The sequence below is a fragment of the Mesoplodon densirostris genome, chromosome 8, assembly GCF_025265405.1.
Source record: "Mesoplodon densirostris isolate mMesDen1 chromosome 8, mMesDen1 primary haplotype, whole genome shotgun sequence".
NCBI classification, from domain to species: Eukaryota; Metazoa; Chordata; class Mammalia; order Artiodactyla; family Ziphiidae; genus Mesoplodon; species Mesoplodon densirostris.
In genome coordinates this window covers 938574-961244 of record NC_082668.1, presented here as the reverse complement: position 1 = coordinate 961244, position 22671 = coordinate 938574, and the positions used below count along the sequence as shown (strand labels likewise).

Below are 22671 nucleotides of genomic sequence, written 5' to 3'. Positions count from 1 at the left end.
AGGACGAGAAGCTGCAAGCACGGACGCCGGGCCGTGAAGCCCTGGGTGGTGTGTAAGGGGCCCATGTGAGCTTAGAGGGGCGGGGGCATGGGAGCCAGAGAAGGGGTCTTGGAGGAGAGGGTGCTGGGGTGGGAGAGGGTAAGGCCAGAGGGCACAGGGCTCCTCTGCTCGGCCTCGAGTGTTCAAGGGGGCAGAACAGGCCGAGGTGGGTGTCCAGGTGGGGAGGGGTGGGGCACAGGCTGGACTACCCCACCCACCAGAGGGGCACCAACTTCCCTCATGTCCGGCCAATGCAGTCTTATTTGGATTCGTCTGAGTGACCTTCACAGGGGTTCACACCGACCTCTGCAGCCTTTCATCCCCCCACTGTCCGAGCACCCTCCTTTGAGCCCCCCAGGTAGGAACTCTCCCCAGAGGGCAGGGTCACAATCTCCAAACCCCTGAGCCCAGCTCCCTGGGGGCAGATGAGGCCCAGCCTCCGGGCAGCAGGAAGTGCCGAGCCTGTCCTTTCCCCAGCCCCCTCCCCAGCTCCCCAGGTGCTCAGTCCTTGGGGCCCACAGGGGTCCAGGGCTCAAGGAGCTAGAGGCAGCCTTGGGTGCCAGGCAGGTGCCCCAGCCATGGCGGTCAGAATCTGGACCTCTGCTTGGCGCCTTTGGAAACCGGAAGTCACCACTAATCCAGAGGGGCCATGGTCAGAGGATGGCCTTGTCTCCCTTCCCCCAGAACTGTCCAGTGAGCCCCGCAGCAGCCCCGGATGCCCAGCAAGGCTGTGTCCGGCCAAGAGCCCATCCTGTCCCTGTGTAGGGCACACTCGTGGCTATCGTGGGGAGGGGGTGGGGGCAGCCAGAGGACACAAGGAGGAGGAGACAGAGGGCACGCGTTGCTCGGGGAGAGCTTCCCTTAAGCAACGGCACCGCCGTTGTGAAGTTTGGTTCTGAGGAAGTGGCCTGGGCCCCGTCAGTCTCGGCCCTGGCAGCCCTGGGGACAGATATGCTGACCCACTAAGTGTCCACCCTCACTGCTGGTCCCTTCTGGCCTTGCCCAGCAGGCCACCTCTATCTCCTGAGCTGCCTCAGAAGAGCCCAGGTCTCTGGGAATCTGGGGACCACCCCCGTCCCCAGGGCCCCGAACTGGCCTCCTTTCATTCGAGGGGCTGTCACTCCCGGCTGCCAGGCCCACCTCCAGAGGCTGCCCGTTTCCAAGAGGGACTCCTGTCGGCATTAGCCCGGCTGGGAAAGGTCCAGATTTGAAGGAGGATCCCCTGAGGGGAGCGAGTGGGGAGGGAACACTAGGGTGCCAGACTCACTGCAGAGGCCCAGGCTGGGGAGGACAGAGCTCTGGGCCTGCGGGGACAGCCCCGACCCCCCGCTTCACCTCACCCATCACCACCCCCAACGGGTCAGCTGCTGCCAGTGCTCTGTGTGGCTCCGGGGAGGTTCAGGTGAGGCGAAGTGAACTTCCCGTGGCAAGTGTGAAGCGCACGACCCGTGGGGCAGGTCACCCCGACGGGGCTCCAGAGGGAAATCAGATTCCAGAAGGCGTATCCAAGGATGAGTTAGGAAGACGAGGGTCTCCTCTGGTCCTTGGGCAGGTGACCTCTGCTCCGCAGGCTCAGTCTGCTCACCTGTTACATGGCATTGTACTACTGAACTCAAGTTCTTTTGCAAATGCTCGGAAAAGAGTCATAGTTTATGATTCTCAATCAGGAAGGACCCGTGGTCTGCACACCTCCTCTATCTGGTGTGTGGCCACCATGCACACTACTCCTCCTGGGGCAACTGCCCAGTGGAGGGCTGAGGGCCCTTCCCTGCAGGGCTGGGGGCCTGGGGGAGAGGCCAGTCGCCCGGGTGTGGTCGTTCAGGTGGAGAGCTTCACCCAGGGCCTCTCCAGGTCTCCTGGGGAACAGCTTCTGGACAACAGGGTTCCCAATAGTCCCCATGGCAACGGGGCCTGCCCTCCTGTTTCCAGGGAAGACGAGCCCTCAGCGTCGTGGTTGCCGCAGTAACGCCTATGGGCTCAGTCAGCCACGCTGTCCTGCCAACCCAGAGCGGGCAGCTGGGCACCCAGGACAGAGGAGCCAGGTGCTGCCCAGGTGCAGGGTCGGTGCACAGAAGGAGGTCCTGGCGCGGCCAGGGTCCCAGGAGGAAACTCACCGGCAGCAGAGTCCCTGCTTTCCCTTGGGTCCTGTGCCCCAGCCCACGATGAGTTCCACCTCCAGTGAGCCTGGCAACGGGGACTCTGCCGAGCAGTCCCGGCTGGGGCTGGAGGCTGTGATCCAGGTCAGTGGTGTGGCTGCCCTCCGGCACCCTCCTGAGAGCAGGCCCCAAGGGCACCTTGGGAGGGAAAGGACCCTGCACAGAGAGACCCTACCTCCCCGGCTCCAAGGGTCACTTTCCACGTGTTCACGTGGTCAGCATGAGCACCACACGAGCACGCGCACACACACACAGGCACCCTAACACACATAGATGCACACATGTGCAGACTCTGCTCGGGACAGGAGCCTGGGGAGAGACTGAACTGGGGGCCGGAGACCTGCGCCCCAGGGCCAGCCTCCCTGCTCCGTGCTGTGTGGGCTCGGGCTATCAGCCCCCCTCTCTGGGCCTCAGGCTTGCTGCCTGCACACTAGGGGTGGGGCATGGAGGACCCTCCCATCCCGACCTTCTGGGGTCTAGCTCACTACTGCCTTGGGGCCAAGTGTGGGAATCAGCGGGGGCTTCCCTGGAGAGGCGTGCGCCCATGGGGGTGGTCCGTGCCCAGTGTCTGTTCTGTGAGCTCCAGAAGTGCTGGTTCCGTTTTCCTTCATAGCACCCACCTGCATAACAAAAACAACAGCAACAGTGATAACGACTGGGAATTACCCCACGCCCCCTCCTCTTCACTCCCTACTTCCAGCCTGGTGCCCGGTGCCTGGTGCCCGGCCCTGCCACCCCACCCCCTTAAGTGCCCCCCGCCAGCCATCACAGCCAGACAGTCCCTACCCTGATTCACCCCTCAGGGATCCCAGCGAACCCCTGGGAACCAGCTGACTCAGAGTTGTTTATTAACCCAGTTATTAGACCCTCAAAACTGTGCTGCGTGAGGGGGGGTGACATGGCCCTGTGCAGACAGACAGGTCGCTGCAGAAGAGTAATTGCCCACAGTTGTCCCCGTAATTAAACAACACGGCGGAGCCGCCACACGTGCGCGCGCACACACACACACAGGTGCCCACGCAGGACAGAACACGACAAGGGCAGGATATTTGAATCAGGTGATGCAGCCAGCAAGGCTGACAAGATGGCCCTTGGTGGGGTGACTTTCTCTGTCCAGCTCCCGTGAGGCCCAGCTCTGCGAGGTCCTGGGTGCCGGTGACCATGAGGGCCGGTGGGGGGTCAGGGGAGGGAGGGCCACTTGCACACCAGTTTCCAAGCCAGGTACCCCATCAGCCTGTGAGGATTCTACCACCCCTTTGGGTTCCAGGAAAATAGAGACTCGAGAGTTGAGGCAAGTTGCTATGGTTACGGGCTGGTTTGAGGGAGAAACACAGGATGGTGCAGACATCTGGCAGTGGGTATCGGTGCTTGGCAAAAGTGGCTGCCCCCCAACTCCCGCTGCCCGTGGGAAACCGTCATCTGAAAGCCACGGGGAGCCCTGGCTGAGGTCCGCTCTGCCTGCCCAGCCAACACCTGTTGTTTTCACCACAGTGATGGAGATCGCGGTGCAATTACTCCAGGGCTGAGCAGGCAGGCAGGCGCCTCAAGATACCCAGATAGGCCCGTCCGGAGGGGGAGGAGGGGGGATCCTCCAGCCCCTCCAGTTACAGATGGGGAAACCGAGGAATCTGGGCAAGGCGTGGCTTGAGGATGGGGGCTCCTGAGGGACCAGACCTGAAGGCGCTGCCCTGCCCAGAGGAGCTCCTGACACCCGGCTTGCTGCAGCCGGAGCTGCTGCCCCTGTTGACCCTGGCCCTGGCCCACCCTCAGAGCTGGATTCTCTGAGGGTCTGGACGCAGAGGCGGTGGAGAAGGCCGATGGGCAGGAAGATTTGTAATTCTGGACCCAGTTCCTCTAGAAGCTTCAGGAATTTTCAGACTCTTTCTTTTGGGTTAGGTTTTGATTAATGGTGTTTTTTCTAAGAACTTGTCTATAAATGTTCAAATTTATTGCCAAAAGTCGTTCCCAGTATCCTCTTACTGTCTTCTTGAAGCCTGAGGATCTGAAGCAGGTAACCACCTGCCCCTGAGTGTTGAGGGGTCTGAGACCCAGGGGTCACCCAGGACCCAGTGTGAGGAAGTCCCTGGCAGGCTGGAATGAGTTGGTCACCCCGAATTGACGCGTCCTTTTTCATTGCTGATACTGGTCACTGTGGATCCTCTTTACGGTATTTTTGTCTTCTATTTCATTGATTTATATATTTTTTATTCCTTTGCTTTTCAGTTCTTCGGGTTGTTGTTCTTCTAAATTTTTTGAGATGCATGCTTAGCTCATTGATTTGCAGCCTTCTTTGTTTAAAAAAATTTTTTTTACTTAAAAAATTGTGGTAAATTATATATACATAAAATTTACCATTTTCACCATTATTAAGTGTACAGCTCAATGGCATTAAGTACATTCGCATTGTGCAGCAATAGCCACCATCCAACTCCGGAACTTTCTCACCTTCCCAAACTGACACTCTGTCCCCGCTGAACGCTAACTCCCCCTCCCCCTCCCCCAGCCCTGGCACCCACCATCCTACTTTCTATCTCTATGAATCTAACTCCTCCAGGGACCTCATATGAGTGGAATCATACGATATTTGCCTTTTTCTGTCTGGCTTATTTCACTTAGCATTATGTCCTAAAGGGTCATCCATGTGGTAGCCTGTGTCAGAAGGTCCTTCCTTTCTAAGGCTGAATAATATTCCATGGTACGGATGGGCCACATTTTGTTAATCCATTCATATGTTCATGGATAGTTGGGTTGTTTCCACCTCTGGCTGTCGTTAATAGTGCTGCAAATATCTGTTCAAATCCCTGCTTTCACTTCTTTTGGGTGTGTACTTGGAAGTGGGACTGCTGGATCCTACGCTAATCCCATGTTTAATCTGAGAAACCTCCATACTGTTTTCCATAGTGGTGGCATCATTTTACATTCCCACTTTCTTCTTTAATGTATGCATTTCCTTCTAAACAGGGCTTTAGCTGCATCCCATAAATTCTGATATAATACGTTTCATTATTACCCAGTTCAAACTGTTTTCTAATTTCCACTGTGGTTTCTTATTTTATCCCTGGATTATCTAAAGGTATAAATACCTTAGTTTTCAAACATACAGAGATTTCCAAGTTTCTCTTTACATCTAGTTTAACTATCCTGTGCTCAGAGGTTTTGCTTTTGAGTGTCGTAAAGTGGAAAAGCTGATTAGCGTCCGCACGCACGGAGGTAGTCGGGAGGCAAACAGACGCCTGGATCTGGTTTCAGGGAAGAGCTCCATGCTGGAACTAGACGTCCAGGGCTGTTGGCATGTGGGTCACTGGGTGAGATCCCAAGGGGAGACTGTACCCAGGAAACGGAGCGGGCACACCCCCACACCTAAAGATGGAGGAGGCGAGAAGGAACCAGCCAAGGGGACCAAGATGGGGAGGCCGAGGAGGTGAGAGTGACTGGGAGAGGGCAATGTCTGGAAACCTCGTGAGGGGAGAGTTTCAGGGAGGAGGAAAGATTGTCAGCACCAAGCGCTGATAGTAGGTCAAGCAAAGAGGAGACGGTGGACCACGGCATTCAACGACGCGGAGGCCGTGGGTGACATTGACCACAAGGGTACCCCATGGGACATGTAGGGGCAATACATTTTTTTAAGGCGAGGATAAATTATGACAGTTTGTGTCGACAAGAATGGTCTGATAGAGAGAAAAATAACTGATACGTAAGCAATAAGGAAGGACTGCTGGAACAATGTCCTTAGTACAAGAGAGAAGATGGTAGGGGATGAGGTGGGGTGGGTGGGATGGGATAGGACAGGATGGGGGGGATGGGGGGTGGGATGAGTAGATTTATGGATTAAAGCAGAGGCCAGCAAACTTTTCTGGAGGGGGCCAGATGACTGATACTTTAGGCTTTGCAAATCATAAAGCTTCTGTAGCAACTATTCAGCTCTGACATTGGAGCATGAAGAGGGTCACAGACAGTGTGTGAGCAAATGGATGTGGCTATTTTCCAAGAAAGCTTTACTTATGAACAAGCGGCAGGCCTGGATTTAGCCTACAGATAGAGTCTGCCGAGCTCAGGATGAGCAGACGAAGGAATAAAGGGACGTTCGGGTGCGTAGGGGAAGGGACTGTCATACAGATGGTGGTAGATAGTTGAGTGGGTGGGTGGGAGTGGTGGACGGGTGGTAGGTTGGAGAATGGATGGAAAGTGTGGGGATGAGAGCAGATCCCCATATTCTAGAAACTGGCGTTTGAGATGAAAAATCACTGGAGTTTCTTTTTTACTTTTGGTTGAAGTATTGCATGCATACAAAAACGTGCAGACATCCTAAGTGTGCAGCTTAACTGAGCCCGTCATGTGACTAGCACCCTCCCCAGTAGAGCATTATCAGAATGCCAGAAGCCCCCTCCCCCAACATAGATTAGTCTTGCCCATTTGGGAACTTTATAGAAATGGAGCCATATACGTGTGTGTGTATAAACACACACTCTTTGTACTACACCACGTTTGTGAAATTCACCCGGAATGCAGCACGTCGTTATAGTTTGCTGTACGCTCCAGTGTGTGGATATGGTGCACTTTGTGTTCATTTTATAGCTAATGGCCATTTGAGTGGTTTCATGAACAGCCCCGTCACGAACATTCTGCTACATATCTTTGGGGGCCATATGTATATGTTTCTGTTGGGTGCACACCAGCCATAGAAGTGCTGGGTCACAGGTTTGCATACATCCAGCTTCAGTGAATACTGCCAATAGATTTCCAAAGTGGCTGTATGGATTTACAGTGTGTGAGGGGCTGGCTGCTACACATCCTGGCCAACACTTGGCATTTCCTGTCATTTTGCTATTTAGCCATTATGGTGAATGTACAGTGGTATTGCTTTATGGTTTTAATTATCATTTACCCGACGACTAATGAAACTGAGCACATTTTCCTGTGTTTATTGGCCCTCCAGACATCTTCCTTTGTGAAGTGTCTGCTCTACAATGTGCCCGTTTTTCTCTTGGGGTGCCTTCTCTTCTTATTATTGATTTGGATTTGATTGCATAATCTGGAAACAAGTCCTTTATTAAATACGTGTATTGCAAATATCTCCTGTGGGTGGCCTTTTCACTCCTGTAATGGTGCCTTTGAGGAATGGTTCATAACTGTAATATGGCACAGTCTGTTCATTTTCCACCTTAGGCTTGTGCTGCTTGTGTGCTATTTAAGAAACACACTTTGCCTACTGCAAGGCCACAAAGAGGTTCTTCTATGTTTTCTCTTAAAAGTTTATTGTGTTACTCTCACAGTTAAATCTGCAATCCGTTCAGAATTGACCTCTGTGTATGGTGTGAGGTAGAGACCACCATGCATTTCCTTCTGTGTGAATAACCAGTGGACCTAGCCCCAGACTGAAATCCCGTCATCTCCCCACTGCACTGTGTGTCACCTCTGTCACTCACCAGTGTGTGCATGTGTCTGTGCACGTGTGTCTGCATGTGCATGTGTGCATATGTACTTCCAGAGTTCGTGACCACTTCCGCTGGTCAGTTGGTCCTTATACCCATGCTACCCTGTCTTCGTCACTGTGGATCTGTGACGTGTCGTTACGTCTGGGAGCATAAGCTTTCTTCACTATCTCCTACATACTTTTGACTCTTCCATATGAATTTTAGAATCAGTTTGTTAATTTCTACAAACTAAAAACCCTGCTGGGATTTGGATTGGGATTTTATTGAATCTGCAGATTAATTTGAGGAGGACGGACGTCTTTACAATATTGTCTTCCATTTACGTTTTTGCTAATTTTACTCAACGTAGTTCTCAACGGAGCGGTCTTGCACATATTTTGTCATCACATTGGCTCCTAGGTATTTGATGTGTTAGGAAGCTGTTACCATTTTTAAAATGATAATAGCTGAGAAACCGGCTCTGTTTTGAGGGTCGCTCCATTCCCAGGCAGCTACAAAATGCTCTGTCGCTGATCTTCCAAACTCAGAGCACCCACCCCCAGCCCAGGACGCCCTGCCACTCACCTCTCCCTGAGTGTCGGTCCACCTACCGCACTGCATCCGTGGCTCTCTGACGTCTTCAGAAGTAGGAGCTTCACGGTCTAACTGGCTGTTCTAGTAACTGCAGAGGGAGTTGCTGGCTCCCTGGGCCCTCTGTGTCCCACGTCCTCCCCCCGCCCTTCTCCACCCACGGGTTTTGTAGAGGTGTTTATGGTTTAAGGTTCCAAAGTGGGGAGGTCTGAGGGGGAGAGGGGGAAAGGAGGGGCACCGGGGAGAGGGAGGAGGTTCCGTCAGGAGGCCCGGGAGGGCTGGCACAGCCATGAAGTCACAGCTGGCCCCTGCGCAGAAAGGAGAGCACTGTGGTGTTCAGGTTTGGAGCTGGCCCTGCCACTGACTATCTGCCTCAGGGTCCCCCTCTGTACGAGGGTGAGACAGGTGGTCTTGGGGGCTCCCCAGAGCCTGGGTGAGTGAGGGCCCACCCTTGGGACAGGAGCCAGGATGGTTTGAGAGTGCCAGGGTGTGGCCAAGCCCTGTGTGGACGGCAGCCAGGGTCACTGCTCATCAGATGGGTCGTGTCTCCCTTCCTCGTTCAGAAGCAAAGATGGGGCGCCACCATCCTCACGGGGATGTTAAAGGCCTTCAGTCACCTCTCCCACCTCGTGGTTCCCGTGCACCCTCCTCCCCCAGCCCTGCACAGGCTGGACACCCATCCCGCTGCCTCTGCCTCCTCCGGTCCCTCCACCTGGGCGTCTCAGCTCTGGCCCCTCTGGCTGATGGACTCTTATTTATCCGTCAAGGCCCAGCTCAACTGCCACCTCCTCCCGGAAGCCTGTGTGGGCACAGAGGACACGGCAGCAAACAAGACCGACAGGATGCTGCCGTCCTGTCGTCCCTTGACAGGAGTCATTTTTCAGGTGGTGATTCATACCTTGGACTTGGTTTCCAGGCCCTCTGGTAGTGACCTGTGTCTCAGCCTGCTTGTGTGCCAAGCGCCGATGGTGCCGGGGTGGGGACGCAGAGATGAATGAGAAATTGTCCCCGCATCCCCAGTGCCTGCTTTCCTGCCTGGCCCCTTTATTGTTAGTTGAGGCCCAAACTACCACCCACAGAAGCCTGACCCAGCTCTTGGGGTGATGCCCAGGGCCCCAGAGGGCTCAACGGACACACAGAGATCTGAAACTGGGCGGTGCTGAGATACAGCATGGTGGGGGCCAGGGGTTACCCCAGGCACAGAGAAGCTCTTTTTCCTAAGGAAATGGAGCCTGGCAGGCGGCCACTCAGGCCCAGGGCCCTCTCTGCAGCCGGCCAAGCCACGGAAGGACGGCAAGCAGACGTCCGGTGGCTGGACTTGGCTGGAGGCCCTGTCCTCAGATGTGCTCTTCAAGCTGTGCCCGCGCCTGGCGAGGGCCAAAGCCTGGGGCCCTGCAGGAGTGCTGGGGAGGGTCTGAGGGGCAAAGGCAGAGGAGGAAGCGAGGGTTGGGCCGCACCCCGTTCCTCTGCCTTCAGGGAGGGGACCCAAGGCCAGCGTGCCTGCGGAGTCCTGATCTCGGGCCACTGGGAAGGTGCTGGGGGCCCACGGGCGGGGGCCCAGTCCTAACACTGCTGCCGTGAGTGCAAGACCCTGAGCCTCCCTTGCAGCCGAGATGACAGATATAAAACGGGTGCTGGGAAGCCCTGAGAGGTGACACCCTTCTCACATCTCCATGAGCAAGGGAGCCTCTGCCTTCCGGCCGCCCCCAGGAGCCCCAGCCTCCCTCCTCGAGCGCCGGGCAGGCACAGCTCCTGCAGCGCCCCTTGCGGCCACACGGTGGCACTGTTGGAGCTCCGCCACCCCAGACCCAGGCTGCTGACCGGGGGTGCCCACCCCCGCCCGCCCCCGACTCTGCCGAGGGGCCCAGGATTCTGACTCGCTCACGCTGCTGGCTGAGTTGAGGTCCCCCGCTGGACACCCGCTCTCGCAGGGTGACTTTAAACGGGGCTTCTGGCGCCCCTCCCTGCCTTGCCACGGGGCTCATCTGGACCCACCCCGGGCCACCCAGGGGTCTCCCTCACTGGGCTCTGGATATGGGGCAGCCTCATCTTCCTTCCAGAAGTCGCTGGGCTCCTCTCCCTGGGGACCTGTGCCTGAGCAGCCTGCGGATTCAGAGGGGCCACTCGGGGGTCCGACGCTGGTCACCAGTGAGGGAAAGAGTGAGATTGTTCCGTGTGGTTTCCGTTTCTGTCTTACGGCTCCACCCGCCCTTCCCAGCCACCTCATGTCCTCACCTGTGAGGGTTCGGCCGGGGCCCCCAGAGCCGCAGCCCCCGGGTCCCTGGGACGCCCCATTTTCAAAGATGAGAACACACGGCTCAGGACAGCAGGTGGCATGCCTGGGGTCAGGCAGTGCACCGGCAGTGGCAGGGCAGGGGCCCCAGCCCACCTCTCCCAGAGGGGAGCCCCGAGTCCTCGGAGCGGAGACCCTCCCCGTCCACACGGCCACACGGGGAAGGCGGCGGCGATGAAGGAGGGGGTGGCCACCCCCCTGGGCCGCACCACAGCCCCCCCTCTAGGGCTCACCGGGGGTGTCACGCAGGGGCTGTGACCTCCCTGAGGTCCTTAGCAGCCGGTTGAGCTGACGGGGAGGAGGACGCTGGGACAGAAATGAGGAGGGGACATGGTCAGGCTCAACTGTGAGTCTGAGGTCTTTTGGGGAGCTGATGCCCAGCCCTGGTGTCCCCTCTGACCAGCTGAGACTGTGAGGGGGGGAGGGGGCTTCTAGAAGTCTCCCAGTGCACTGCCCGGTCACAGGCAGACAGCAACCCCCCAAAGCTGGGCCGAAAACCGACCCAGAGCCATCCCTGGCCCACAGGGCTGCAGGTGGCATCGCGGGGTCCCGGGAGGCCGTGGGGGGAACCAAGCCCCAAGGCCAGAGGTTGGTGCAGGCCCAGTGACCCGCCCTGGGTGAAGGTCCCTCTCGCTCCGGGCCCCTCCCCGCCCCCCGTTACTGGGGGGGAGTTGGGGGGCAGGAGGTGGGGCAGGGTGGGAGGGGGCAGCCCCGGGGCCTCCGTGCACCCCCGCCGTGCCGCCCCCGCTGCCTCCCTCGGCTCCAGCTGGGCCACGGCCCATCGCAGGCACCCGGCCACAGCTGGAACCCATTACGCCCCCAGCTCCTCTTGGGACGTCTCGGCTAATAAGTGACCCTCTGTAAATGTTAGGAATGAGTCAAGTTTGTGCCGCTGCTGCTTTCCCGTTAGCGGGTGGTGCTGCGGACGCCCGGGGGGGCGGGGAGGGCGGTGTGGAGGGCGGAGGGGCAGGGGCCTTCCTGGCCTAGCAGGAGGCTTCCTGGACTTGACAGTCCCGCGGGCCTCAGGTGGCTCTCGCCTCCCCGTTGGACCTCGGTTTCCCTGAGTGCAAAGGGGGTTCAGGGCGGATGATGGCTGAGCCCCTACCAGCGGCGTGTCCTCCCCGGAGGACAGGAGGGGCCTTGGTGGTCTTGGCGCCCCCTTCCCGGCTCTGCCCAGGAGGGGCAGCAGGCACCTCCTCCCCTCCCCTCAAGGGAGGCTGCTCACCGCCCAGCCCAAGTCATGCTGAAGGGGGGTCCGCTGGGAGTGCAGTCAAGGTGCCTCCCCAAGACCTCCCAGGGGACTCAAATTCCTACACGCAGGTGAAGGAGGACTGCGGTCCAGGTGAACCAGAGCCAGGGCTCTCAGTCCCTGTGGCGGGCAGTGGAATTCAGTCCCAGAGTTTGCTCAGTGTCTGCCCAGCACCGAGCTCCTGTTGGGATGGGAACGTGGCTTCACCAGGCGTCATGCAAGAGGCCGGGTCTCGGGGTGGCCCTGGCCGCGCTGGTGCTGAGGGAGGGGCAGGCCTCGTGTCCAGGCAGACGTGAGCGGAAGAGACCAGGCTGGCGTCTCAGGAGGAGGGGACGGGCTGAGATTGTACAAGGGCAGTGGGGTGGCGGGAGCAGGGGTGCACCCAGAAGCCCTCCATCCCTACCAGCCCAGGCCTGAGGGTCAGAGCCAGGTGGAGGGGTCTAGGCCTCGAGAGGGTCTTCAGGGAGAGCTGGGAGGATCAGAGGAGGACAGGCAGGTAGGAGGCTGTGAGGTGGTCACTCACCAGGGCCCTGGGCTGGGAGGGAGATCTGGGGAGTCTCGGGGTGGGGGGTCTTGGGAAACCAGGGGTAGGGAGGGGCTGGGCACATCATGATGAATTTGAGAAGTCTGGGACTTTCGGGGTTGATGGGAGGACCCTGGTTTGTCTCCCTAGAGAGTCACTGGAGGGGACATCCATCTCCAGTACCCCCTGGGAAGCGTCTGGTTACCCTCTACTATTTCACGCACTGCCCGAAAACTCATAACGCAAATGCAGCAGGGCCGGTGGGCAGCTGTGGATTGTCCTGAGTCCTGGGCCATCTTGCCTCGTTGCCCGCTCATGTCCAGATGTTCATGCTGGTTTAGAATTGGCTGCCTCGGCCTGCAGCGTTCACAAGTTCCCCCCACGGTCAGCACCACAATAGACCTGGCAACAAAGGCCCCACCCTGGCCCTGGGCTCTGGAGGGCAGCCCAGGCCCTCCCCCAGCTGTGCCATCCTTGTGGAGCCAAGAGTGCCCAGGGCCGAGGCAAAGTGCCAGCTGGAGCCCAAGACCCCAAGACCAGTCTCTGGGTGCCCAAGACCCAGGGTCTCCTACCCACGTCCGGGACTATTCGGACCTCTGCCACAGCCGGTCAGCTGCTCTAGACGGCTGGGAAGGAGGGCCGTCCCCACGATCCTCCCACTGCCCCTCCCTCGGCTCCCACCCTGCCCCATACCAGGGCCCACGCGTGCCCCGCCCAGTGGACGGGGAAGCCCCACATGGATGGCCATGTCCTAAAGGGGGGTGTGTGGGTGGGCCTTGTACCAGCTGTCCCTCTGCTGTTGTCAGCCCCTCCTGCCGTGCGGTTCTGGGCCTGCTGGGTGGGGTTCAGACCCCTCCCTGCCAATCCCACTTTGAAAACTGGGAGGCTGCCTGCTCCAGGAGGGCCAGAGGCAAGAGCCTGCCTCCCAGCGTCCCCAGAGAGGTCCAACACGACGGTCAGTGCAGCCCCCGCAGAGGCGGAGCAGGGCTGGAGGGTGGGACGAGGTGGTGCCCTAGGCTCGGAGCTCTCCGGACCAGCTCTTCTTTCCTCACCTGTGCTCAGAGCAGCGCCAGGATGGGCAGGGCACCCTCCCACCTTAAAAGGTGGGGAAACCAAGTCATGGGCCTTGGGTGACCTCAGCCTCGCCCAGTCCTCTCCAGGGCACTTTGCCACCGTATGGGAGCCCCGTGGCAGCCCCCACTAACTCCAGTGGGTTCATGTGGGGCTCTGGCAGCTGTCCAGGGACCTGCCAGCCCCAGACATCTCTGAGCGGGTGTTTTTCAGAGGCTGGAGGACACCGTCCTGAGCCCCATGGCCAGCAGAGAAGACCGGGCGCTGACCGTGTATGGGGGAGGCGAGCAGGCCTCACCCATCCCCGTGCCTGCCCGCATCCGAGAGATTGTGGCTGGCAGCCTGGGCGAGGAGCCGCCCCAAGGTGAGGGGGGCACCAGGGGCGCTGCAGAGCCGTCAGAGTCTAGCTTCAGGGAGCCAAGCCCCTCACTGTCCCCTGACCGGGCTGGCCCCTCCCGGCCCATCATCTTCCCCTGTGCTAGGGCGAGAACCACACCTTCCCACGGCATCGTCCACGGGGGTCAGAAGCCGATCCCCACAGCGCGCTCACCACTAGGCCACAAGGACCATGCCCACCTAGCCCTGCATTGGTTTGTCACACATTTGTGCCCACCAGTCTTGATTTAATCCATGTTCATTTTTCATTAGATGAGTGAAATCCTAAAGGTTGACACTCAGGAAGCGTGGATGCTGAGCAGCCCCTACCCCCAAGAGCTTTGCTCCCCCAGACCCCGGGCCCCCTCGCGGTGCCCTCTCACTGTCTGTCATGGCTGCGTGCGCGGCTGGGTCCCTGCATTGAGACCACCCAGCCAGTAGGGCAGCCTGGCCCCAGAGTGTGCCCCGACCCCCTCGTGCGGGGGTCCCGAGACCCCTTTCTGAAATAAGGGGCTCTCCAGCCTCCTAGAGAAACTGGGGACCTCACTGCGTGTGTTAAGGAAAAAGAAAGCCCACTGTGTGGTTAGAACAGCAGCTTACTACTTGGGGGTGAGATCTGGTTACCCTGAGTCAGCAGTTCTCACTGCCTGATGGAGGTGTGGGATCCCCAGCATCTAGGCCACCCCGCACACTCCGCTGTAACTGGTTTGGGGCTCGCCCTAGGCACGGGTCTGTACCGGGGTGAAACGTGATGTCCACGACAGGAGAGGAAGGGAGGCCCCAGATCGGGGTCCCCCGGATCAGTCCCAGCAGATCAGCAGACCGGTGGCGGGGACAGGGAGCCGGGCTGGGGGCTGGCCTGGCCACAGGCTGACCTGCTGCTGTGCCTGCAGCGGTGCGGGAGCCGCCAGCCGCCTCGGCCCACGTGCAGGAGGAGCTGTCCCGGCTGGAGGAGCTGCCGGCCCAGGCGGGGGCCGAGCGGGACGAGCTGGCCGGCCGGTACCACGCGGTCAGCGAGCGGGTGAGTGTGCGCAGGGACGCGTGGCAGCCAGGCCCGGGGAGACCGGTGGATCCGTCAGCGCGTCTCAGGACGTGGAATGACAGTGGTCAGCCACGGCACAGCTGGACCCTGGGCGGTGGCTAGAGAAGCTGAGGCTGGAGGGGACCTGTGAGAGCGGGACAGGTGCCCGGGGCTCCCCGGCCCCAGGGTCCTCCAGGACTCCCCACCAGCTTAGGCACTGACTTGTGCCCCACCTGCCAGAAGCCCTGGGGGCAGCTGGGGCAGCCCTGACCCCTCGGCCCCAGCGTCCAGCCCAGCGTGAGCACGTGGCAGCAGCTGCCCAGGGGAGGAGGGGGGAGCCCAAAGGAACCGCCTGGGGGCCTGCCGAGGAACTGGCCCCGCCCCCAGCCCCCACCCCCGACAGCCGAGGGCGGACAGACCCCGGACATGCCCTCGGCCCCGGTCCTCTGTCCTCAGTGCCCTGGGCAGCCGCGGTGCCCTCCAGGGTGACTGGCTGCAGCAAGAGGCCGTTTGGTCATGACCTGTGGGGCTGGGAGGCCCTCCCAGTGGACAGATGGGGAAACCGAGGCAGAAAGGTGATGGAACTAGGCCAGAGCCTCTGTCCCATGTCTGCCACTCCAGGACATGATGGCCTCTGAGGCAGGACTGGGCTGGGGCGCCCGGCCCACAGGGTGGCGCACTGGGAGCCCCCGTGTCTGCAGAGTCCCCCTGGTCTACGTGGCAGGGCAGATGACTCCACTTTCCAGATGAGGAAACTGAGGCTCAGAGCTAGTCCGAGTTGTCCAGGGCCATGCTGCCACTGCTGGGGCTGAGACCTGACTCAGGTCTTTCTCCGGCATGACCAGTGACCAGTGGCGAATGCCCGAGGGCCCTGGGTCAGCCTCGTCTCCTCGAGGGTTCCGAGGGCTTCCTGGGATAGCCGGTGTCCCCAGCCCCACAGAGGGAGGGGCTCTCTGCCCCCACCCCGAACTGTCACACCTGTTCTCATCACCAGCCCCACCCCCGGGCAGGACTGGGAAGGCCCTCCTCATCCCCGGCAGGACCAAGAGCACTGCGATGTCTCCCGCCCACCCTGGGCCCTGCGCAGGGCGGGGACGGGGGAGGGGATCTTCCTAGCACAGGGTGGGGACATGTTGGGAACAAGAGGGCCTGTGGGAATAGAAGCCGCAGAAATCCTGCGGCTGATCAGGAAACCTCGTGAGTCAGTGAGCTCTGAAGTCACAGGCCCGCGCCGGCTCCGGCAGGCGGCTCAGCACCCCTTGTGAGGGCCACAGAGGGGCCCAGCCTCCCCAGGTTCCCCCAAGCAGATGGGCGGGGCGGATGGTGGTAGTGGGGGGCCGCGTGACTGTTCCGTGGGCGCCTCCATCCCGGCTAGACTCCCAGCCGCCCCCCGGCCCCCTCGGCTCAGCTGGATCCCCGGCCCCTCCTCTCCAATCCCACTGGTAGCTGCGGGGGGCACTCACCTCCCTGTACTCAGGCCCCATGTCGTGCCACAGGGGTGCCCTTCAGCTCTCCTGACCTTCCTGCCTCAGCCCCCCACCAGCCGGCCTCCTCGGGTCGGGGCCCCCAGCACTGCCTTTTCCCCTCAGAGCCCCAGGTCCCTGTCTGCTCAGGCTCCAGCAGGCTCGGGGGCCGGCCTGGCCCCATGTTGGGGGCTCCCCGCCCTGCCAGGCCCACTTACTGGGGGTGTGGTACCCACCCACCCGCTGGATGAGGGGCTGGGAACAGACGAAGGGTTGAGCACAGGCCAGAGGGCAGCTACAGGGGTGGGACCCCACGCTCACTCACTCCCATGGGAGTGACCCCAGGCCTGCTCTGCATCTCAGCCGTCCTGCCCCTTATGTGGCCGGACCAGAGCCTGGGCCTCCCACTCCGCCGGCCGTGGGCACATGGCACAGGGCCATGGCACGGACGGCTGCCTGCCTGACCCGTCTTAGCAGACCCAGCTCGACCCCAGCCCTTATCCCAGCCTGGCCCCGCCCCAACTAGGGACCCAAGGGGAACCCTCTCACCCATCCCTGGGAGGGTTTTGTGCCAAAGCTGCCCAGCCCGCTGGGCTTGGAAGTGTCCAGCCAGGTGGGTTAATGCCCCTCTCCAGCTGCAGGCCCAGCTGGAGGCCACCGAGGCTCGGCTGCGGAGGTCAGAGCAGGAACACAGCGTCGACCTGGAGGAAGCCCTCGGCCGGCTAGAGGCTGCTGAGCAGAGGTGAGGCTGGGCAGGCGGGGCGGTGGGGCAGCAGGGGGCTCGGCCGTCACCGCAAGGCAGCGGACGCCACTGTGCTGCGGGGCTGTGGGCACCTCTTCCCAGGTGACTCCAGGGCGGGGCAGCACCGGGAGGAGCAGCGGGGGGGGGGGCGGGGGGAGCATGGGGAGGAGGACCACCCCCAGGGCCTCAGGTGAGTGCAGGTCCCGCAGGTCATGGGGCCTCCCTGGCCCTGTGCTCCCTCGTGTGTCACCCCCAGGCCCCCAACACCTGCTGAGGCTGGGGCTCCGGCCTGTACTACAGGCAGGTCTCCTGAGCTGCTCATGGCCCTCGGCTGGCCTGGCCAATCCCGGGGGGCCCGGGGGTTCTCCCCTCAGTCCCACTCTTCTTCACACTCGGGCCCTGACTCCCAGGCCCCTTTGGCTTCAAGCCAGATATCATGATCGGGCTCTCTTGCGCACCGTTGGTAAGTGTGTGTCATACCCCAGCCCCCCGGAGGTAGCCCCAAGCCCCAGGACACGGCCCCGGAAGGGAAAGGCATCTCTCCACGTTCCCTGCAGGGAGGCCAGCGGGAGGGCTGAGCCTCCACTCCACGGCCTGCTCTGTCTCCAGACCTGGGGGAGGTTAAGCCATTTGTGGAAGACTTCCCGGCCTTGGTTCATCCTCAGGGCCTCTGGAAAAGGAAGAAAAGTGCTGAGAAGCATTTTGAAAACCAGTTTTGGAGAAGGGGGGTGGAGGGTGTTGGTAAATAAGCCAAGAGGAGGCTGATGCCCACAGAGCAGAGAGGCGCAGAGGAAGCCCCTGTGGCCTCGCAGCTGGCCGGGAGGTACGGGCTCCAGAGGGTTCGGGGTCCCCGACTGCAGCCACATGCAGACCTGCCCTGGGTGGAGAGAGACCCCACGGTCACAGAGGGGCTGCCCCCCCATGGGGCGGGCCTGATTCCCTCTCCCCCCGCCCTGCCCGGCAGGGTACCCTCCCAGCCCTGGTACCGTCGGCCAGGCTCCCAAGCCCTAACCCTCTTGCTGGTCTCGGGGTCCACCCCCACACCCTGGAGTTAGGAGCTAGCCACAGCTGTGTGGCAGAGCCAGGGGAGCTCAGAGGGGGAGGAGGTGGGGAGAGGAAGCGAGTCAGGGCAGGAGGGGGTGTGCCGGGGTGGCCCCCAGAGGCTGGCCCCCGTTTGCGGGGCCACTGAGGACCGGTGCAGGTGGTCAGTGCCTCTTAGGGGCAGTCTGGGGGCTTCACAGTTGAGCTGGTGTCATCTGGGCCCAGGAGGTTCGGAGCCCGGCTGTCTGAGCACGTCTGTAGGGAGAGGCCACCCGCCCATGGCCATGCCGCTCCGTCCCTGCCCGTCCAGGATCATCGGCCTCTCCCAGGTGAACACCCTCCTGTGGGAACAGCTAGGACACATGAAGAAAGCCAACGACAGACTGGCCGAGGAGCTGGCCGGGACGACGGGCAGCGTGCTCCGTCTGCGGGCTGAGCTGGAGCTGCGGGAGAGGCAGCGCTGGACCCAGAGAGAGGTGCTCCCCAGCTCTCGCCCGTGGGCAGGGGGGATGCCTTGTCTGGTGCCCACGGCCGGGGTCGGGGTGGGTGGCAGGAACCGGGAAAGGGCGAGCTGGCTTTTGCCATGGCCCCTCCTGGGGGCAAGGCCCCTGGCCTCCTGCCACACCATGTCCCCCACTCGGCTTGGCCACATTAGTCTGGGGGGTGGGGGACACTGGATGGGAAGACCCCCGCTTTGAGAGAAGGACCCCTGGCTGGGCTTGGAAAGTAGAGTGAGGGCTGAGCCCTGGCTCTGGCGTGGCCGTGCTGCTCTAGAGAGGAGTCTCCGCAGGCCCGACTCGTGGTCAGACTCAGGAGCCCGGGCCGCACCACAGCCCCCCACTCCCTGGCCAGCCCAGCAGGGCCCACGCAGCCTCCTCTGAAACCCACAGCCCTGGGGTGCGGGGTCAGGACACGGGGCTCCAGGCCTCAGCCTTGCTGGGGGGAGATGCTGTGTTGACCATCCCGGGCTGGTCACCGGGGGTAGGACGTCCAGCTTGAAGTAGGGGACATACTTGAGACGGGTCACCCCACGCCTCTGCCTGTCCACATCTCCCCCGCTGAGCTTGCGACCTCTGCTCCGATCGTCTCTGGATGTCCCCACGGACCTCCCAGCGTCTGCCGCGGGCCCCATGGGCAGGATTTCTCCCCAGACGTGGCAGGAGCAGAGGCCGAGCTGGTCCTGGGTGCCTGGGCCTCAGGCTGACCCTGCACAGGTGTCCCTCGGACAAGCCCATCTCAGAGGGGCCATCTCGGCACTTCCCACACGGATCGGGCGGAGTGGGAGGCCCAACCCCACTGTGCGGACAGAGCCCCTCCTGCTGGACAGCTGTTCCGGTCAGAAGCCGAGTGGCCCCTCCTGCTGCAGCCACCCCTGCACGGGGACGGGAGGGTATCAGGGGCGCCAAGAGGGAATGCGTTCGTCATCACAGGGTGGTCGTCAATGGCCGGGCTCCCGTGTGGGGTTGGGGAGACATGGGAGACACATCACGCCCCCGCCTTGGCCACTAGGGAAATAAATGCCCTGGAGACGGGCCTCGGGTCCAGTTTGGCACTGGTTTATCGAGAGTCTTTATTCCCCCTTGGCCTTGAAAACGACTCTCCCTGGCTGGCGGCTCTTCCTCTCAGCGCCTTAAAGACACCCTTCTGCTGGCCCGCCACGGAGGGCATCGTCTTCTTGCTCTGGCCGCTATGAGCTCTTGCTCTTGCTGTGACTTTGCGTGCTGCCGGCTTCCTGTGCTGTGCCGAAGACGTGCAGATTTCTGTTTGTTTATCTGGTTAGGACTCCTCAGGATGCTGCTCTTCCCTTGTCCTTGGAGAGCAGCTGTTACCTCCTTCAGTGCCACCCAAGCCCCTCTCTCCCCTGTCCTCTCCCGCCCCGTGGACCTCACCCATCCCCGTGCTCCCTCCCACGCTCTTAACCTCCCAGACTTTCCCTCATGCCATCCCCCTGGTCTATGTGGTAGATAATTTTTTCGAATCTACCCTCCTGGTCATCAATTTTCTCTTCTGGTGTCCAACGTCTGTTAAACCTGCCTATTAGGCTTAAATTCTAAACGTTGTATTTTTCATCTTTAAAAATTCTGACTTTTATTCTGGGTATTTTCCAGATATCTTACTCTTAACTGGTATTTTCAAGCCTCTCATGTGTTTGTTGATGCATATTAGAAAACAGTTATTTTGTAGTCTGTGTCTGATGTTCTAATATCTGAACTTCTTCAAGGTGTGAGTCTATTGTTTCTGCTAGGTCTTGGTCATGGTGCTGTGTTTCCTTGTGTCTTTGGTGGTTTTTAAAAAAATTTTTTTAACTAAGAGCTGTGTGTTATCCTTGGGACTCTGAAAATTCTTTGAAACCTGGAATGAATGTGGTGTGTTCCAGAAAGGATTGTCATTTGCTTAGGACAGGTTCTTAGGGGCTCTGACGACCTTTGGGCCACACTGAAGTAAATTTTCAGCTTTATTTTTTTTTTTTTTAAGCCACCCAGCTTTTGTGAATCCAGGCTGAAAACTGCACCAAGGCTAACTTGTGGTTCCAAAACCACAGGGATATATTTTCCTTACGGTCTTGGTCCCTCCAGGCCACTGTAGCAGAAACACTCCAGCCTGGGGGCTTGTCCACAGACATGTACTTCTCATAGCTCTGGAGCCTGGAAGTCCAAGATCAAAGTGCCAGGCCCTTCAGCGGCTGGTGAAGACCACTTCCTGGGTCACAGAACGATACCTTCTGGCTATAAGCTCACATGGCAGAAGGGACTGGACCCTCGTGGGGCCTCTGTTATAAGGACACTAACACCAATCCTGAAGGTGGAACTGGAAAGCCCCACCTCCAGATACCATCACATTGGGGATGAGGTTTCAACATGTGAATTGTGGGGACACTGCACCTCTTTACAGTGCCCTGCAGGCAGGTGTGTGTGTGCTTGCGTGCATGTGTGTGTGCATGTGTGCTTGTGTGTGTGCACTTGTTCACCGTCCACGGCACCTCCTTACAGCGCCCTGCAAGCAGCTGTGTACGTGTGCGTTTGCGTGTGTGTGCGCGCGCGCGTGTGTGCTGATTCGCCCATCTCTAGCACACCTTACTTGGAGTGCAGCTTGGGGAATCACTTCCACATGTGAGCACACTCCCCCTTGGGTGGACCTTAAGCTTTCCTCTCTGTCCCCAGAGCCCCTGTTGTCAAGGAAACATGTTCAAGTTACTGTTTGGCAAGTCCCTCTCGAGTCCCTGAGTTTACTGGTTCCTGGCTTGCGTGTCCCTTGCCATACCGGCCTCCCAGCCTTGCATTCAAGAAGCTGTAAAGTCCGGCATCTCAAGTATTGCACTGTCTTGTGGGCAGGCGGGACAGGTGTCCGCTCTTCCGTGTTAGCAGGAGGGATGTCTAATTCCAGCTCTTTGATGATCACAGTCGGTGGGTGGGGTGCACGTATACACAAGGCGCTGGCACCAGGCGCAAAGGGCGTTCCCTACACAAGGTACACAGCAGGGTGTTACTGGGCTCGATGGGGGGCACCTCAGATGGGGGCTCAGGGGAGGGCGATCAGCAAGGGCTTCGTGAAGTAGCAGGTGAGTGTGTGGGTCCTGAGCTGGAGGACCCGCAGGACGTGAAAGTGCTTTGTCTGAAGCAACACTGAAAAGCCGTGGGCGGGGCTGTAACAGGCAGGTGGTGGTGGTGAGCCCTGGGGGGGTCCCTGGAGGTCAGTGTTCAGGACACAGCCCAGTGCAGGGGCTGGGAAGGTGGTGGGGAGACTCAGGACCTTCTGGGCTCCGGCTTAGTTCCCTGCAAGGCTGGCACCACTGACCGCCCGTGAATTCCATCGCACTCCTGCCCCCAGCTCTCCACCCCATCCCCCCCACCCCCCCCACCCCGTCCACAGCCCAGCAGTGGGCTCTCCCTGCACCTTACAACCTTGTTCACTCCGCCTGTTCTCAGGGTGGCTCCCCCACCCCTACCACTGCATGGGCTCCTACTGGCAGAGGCTTCTGCCTCCCTGCCACCTTGAAGGGCCAGGCCCCACTCCCGACGTCCTAGGGGCCCTCCGAGAGTAAGCGCTGCTCTCTAGGTCCTGGAGGAGAAGCAAAGGCCTGTTTCCTTGTGTCGTTCTCCGCACCCCCCAGCTGGAGGGCGGGAGCGGAGTGCTGCCCACGGCCCCGTGGGGGGACCAGGCTGCGTGGGTCCTGGTTCTGGAGCTGGGAGTGGTCATCTCCCCAGGTCCTCTGGGGAGGGGAGCAAAGCACTGCCCCCCGGGGACGGGGCGAGTTGCATTGCTCAGGAAGGTAAGCCAGTGGGGTAGGTGCCGCATGCAGGAGGGTAGCAATGAGGGTCTGCTCTCCGCCCCCCTGGAGCCGGAGGAGCGGATTGTGGGGCAGGTGAATGTGGCCGCAGGGCTCCCCTCACCCCTCGGCGCCTGGCCTCCGCCTGCAGTGGATGCAAGCCTCTTGCTTTCAGACTCAGCGTACTCGCGCAGTGGGGCACCAGGATGTCCTCCTCCTGCAGAGACAGGCCACAGCCCTCCGTGGACACCTGGCTGAGCTGCGTGCAGCCACCGAGAGGTGCGTACCAGCCACCCTGCCCACCCAGAGCCAGGCGTGGGCTACATCAGGGTCAGGGAGAAGGGCACCTGATGCTGGGCCCAGGCATCGGGCCCGCCACGCTCCTCCCACGGGTGGCCCGATGGGAGTGGTGGAGACGGCAGGAGA

General features: G+C 60.3%; 1 protein-coding gene across 1 annotated transcript in view; it reads left to right on the top strand.

Annotated features, from left to right (window-relative positions):
• The first annotated feature begins 11582 nt into the window (after window positions 1–11582).
• LOC132495412 (ciliary rootlet coiled-coil protein 2-like) overlaps window positions 11583–22671 on the top strand; it is a 59232-nt gene continuing 48143 nt past the window's right edge. The window contains 7 exon segments of the mRNA XM_060107258.1: window positions 11583–12034; window positions 12962–13103; window positions 13550–13700; window positions 14605–14732; window positions 16831–16937; window positions 18289–18454; window positions 22421–22524. Of these exon segments, the coding sequence (XP_059963241.1) occupies window positions 11583–12034; window positions 12962–13103; window positions 13550–13700; window positions 14605–14732; window positions 16831–16937; window positions 18289–18454; window positions 22421–22524 (1250 nt within the window).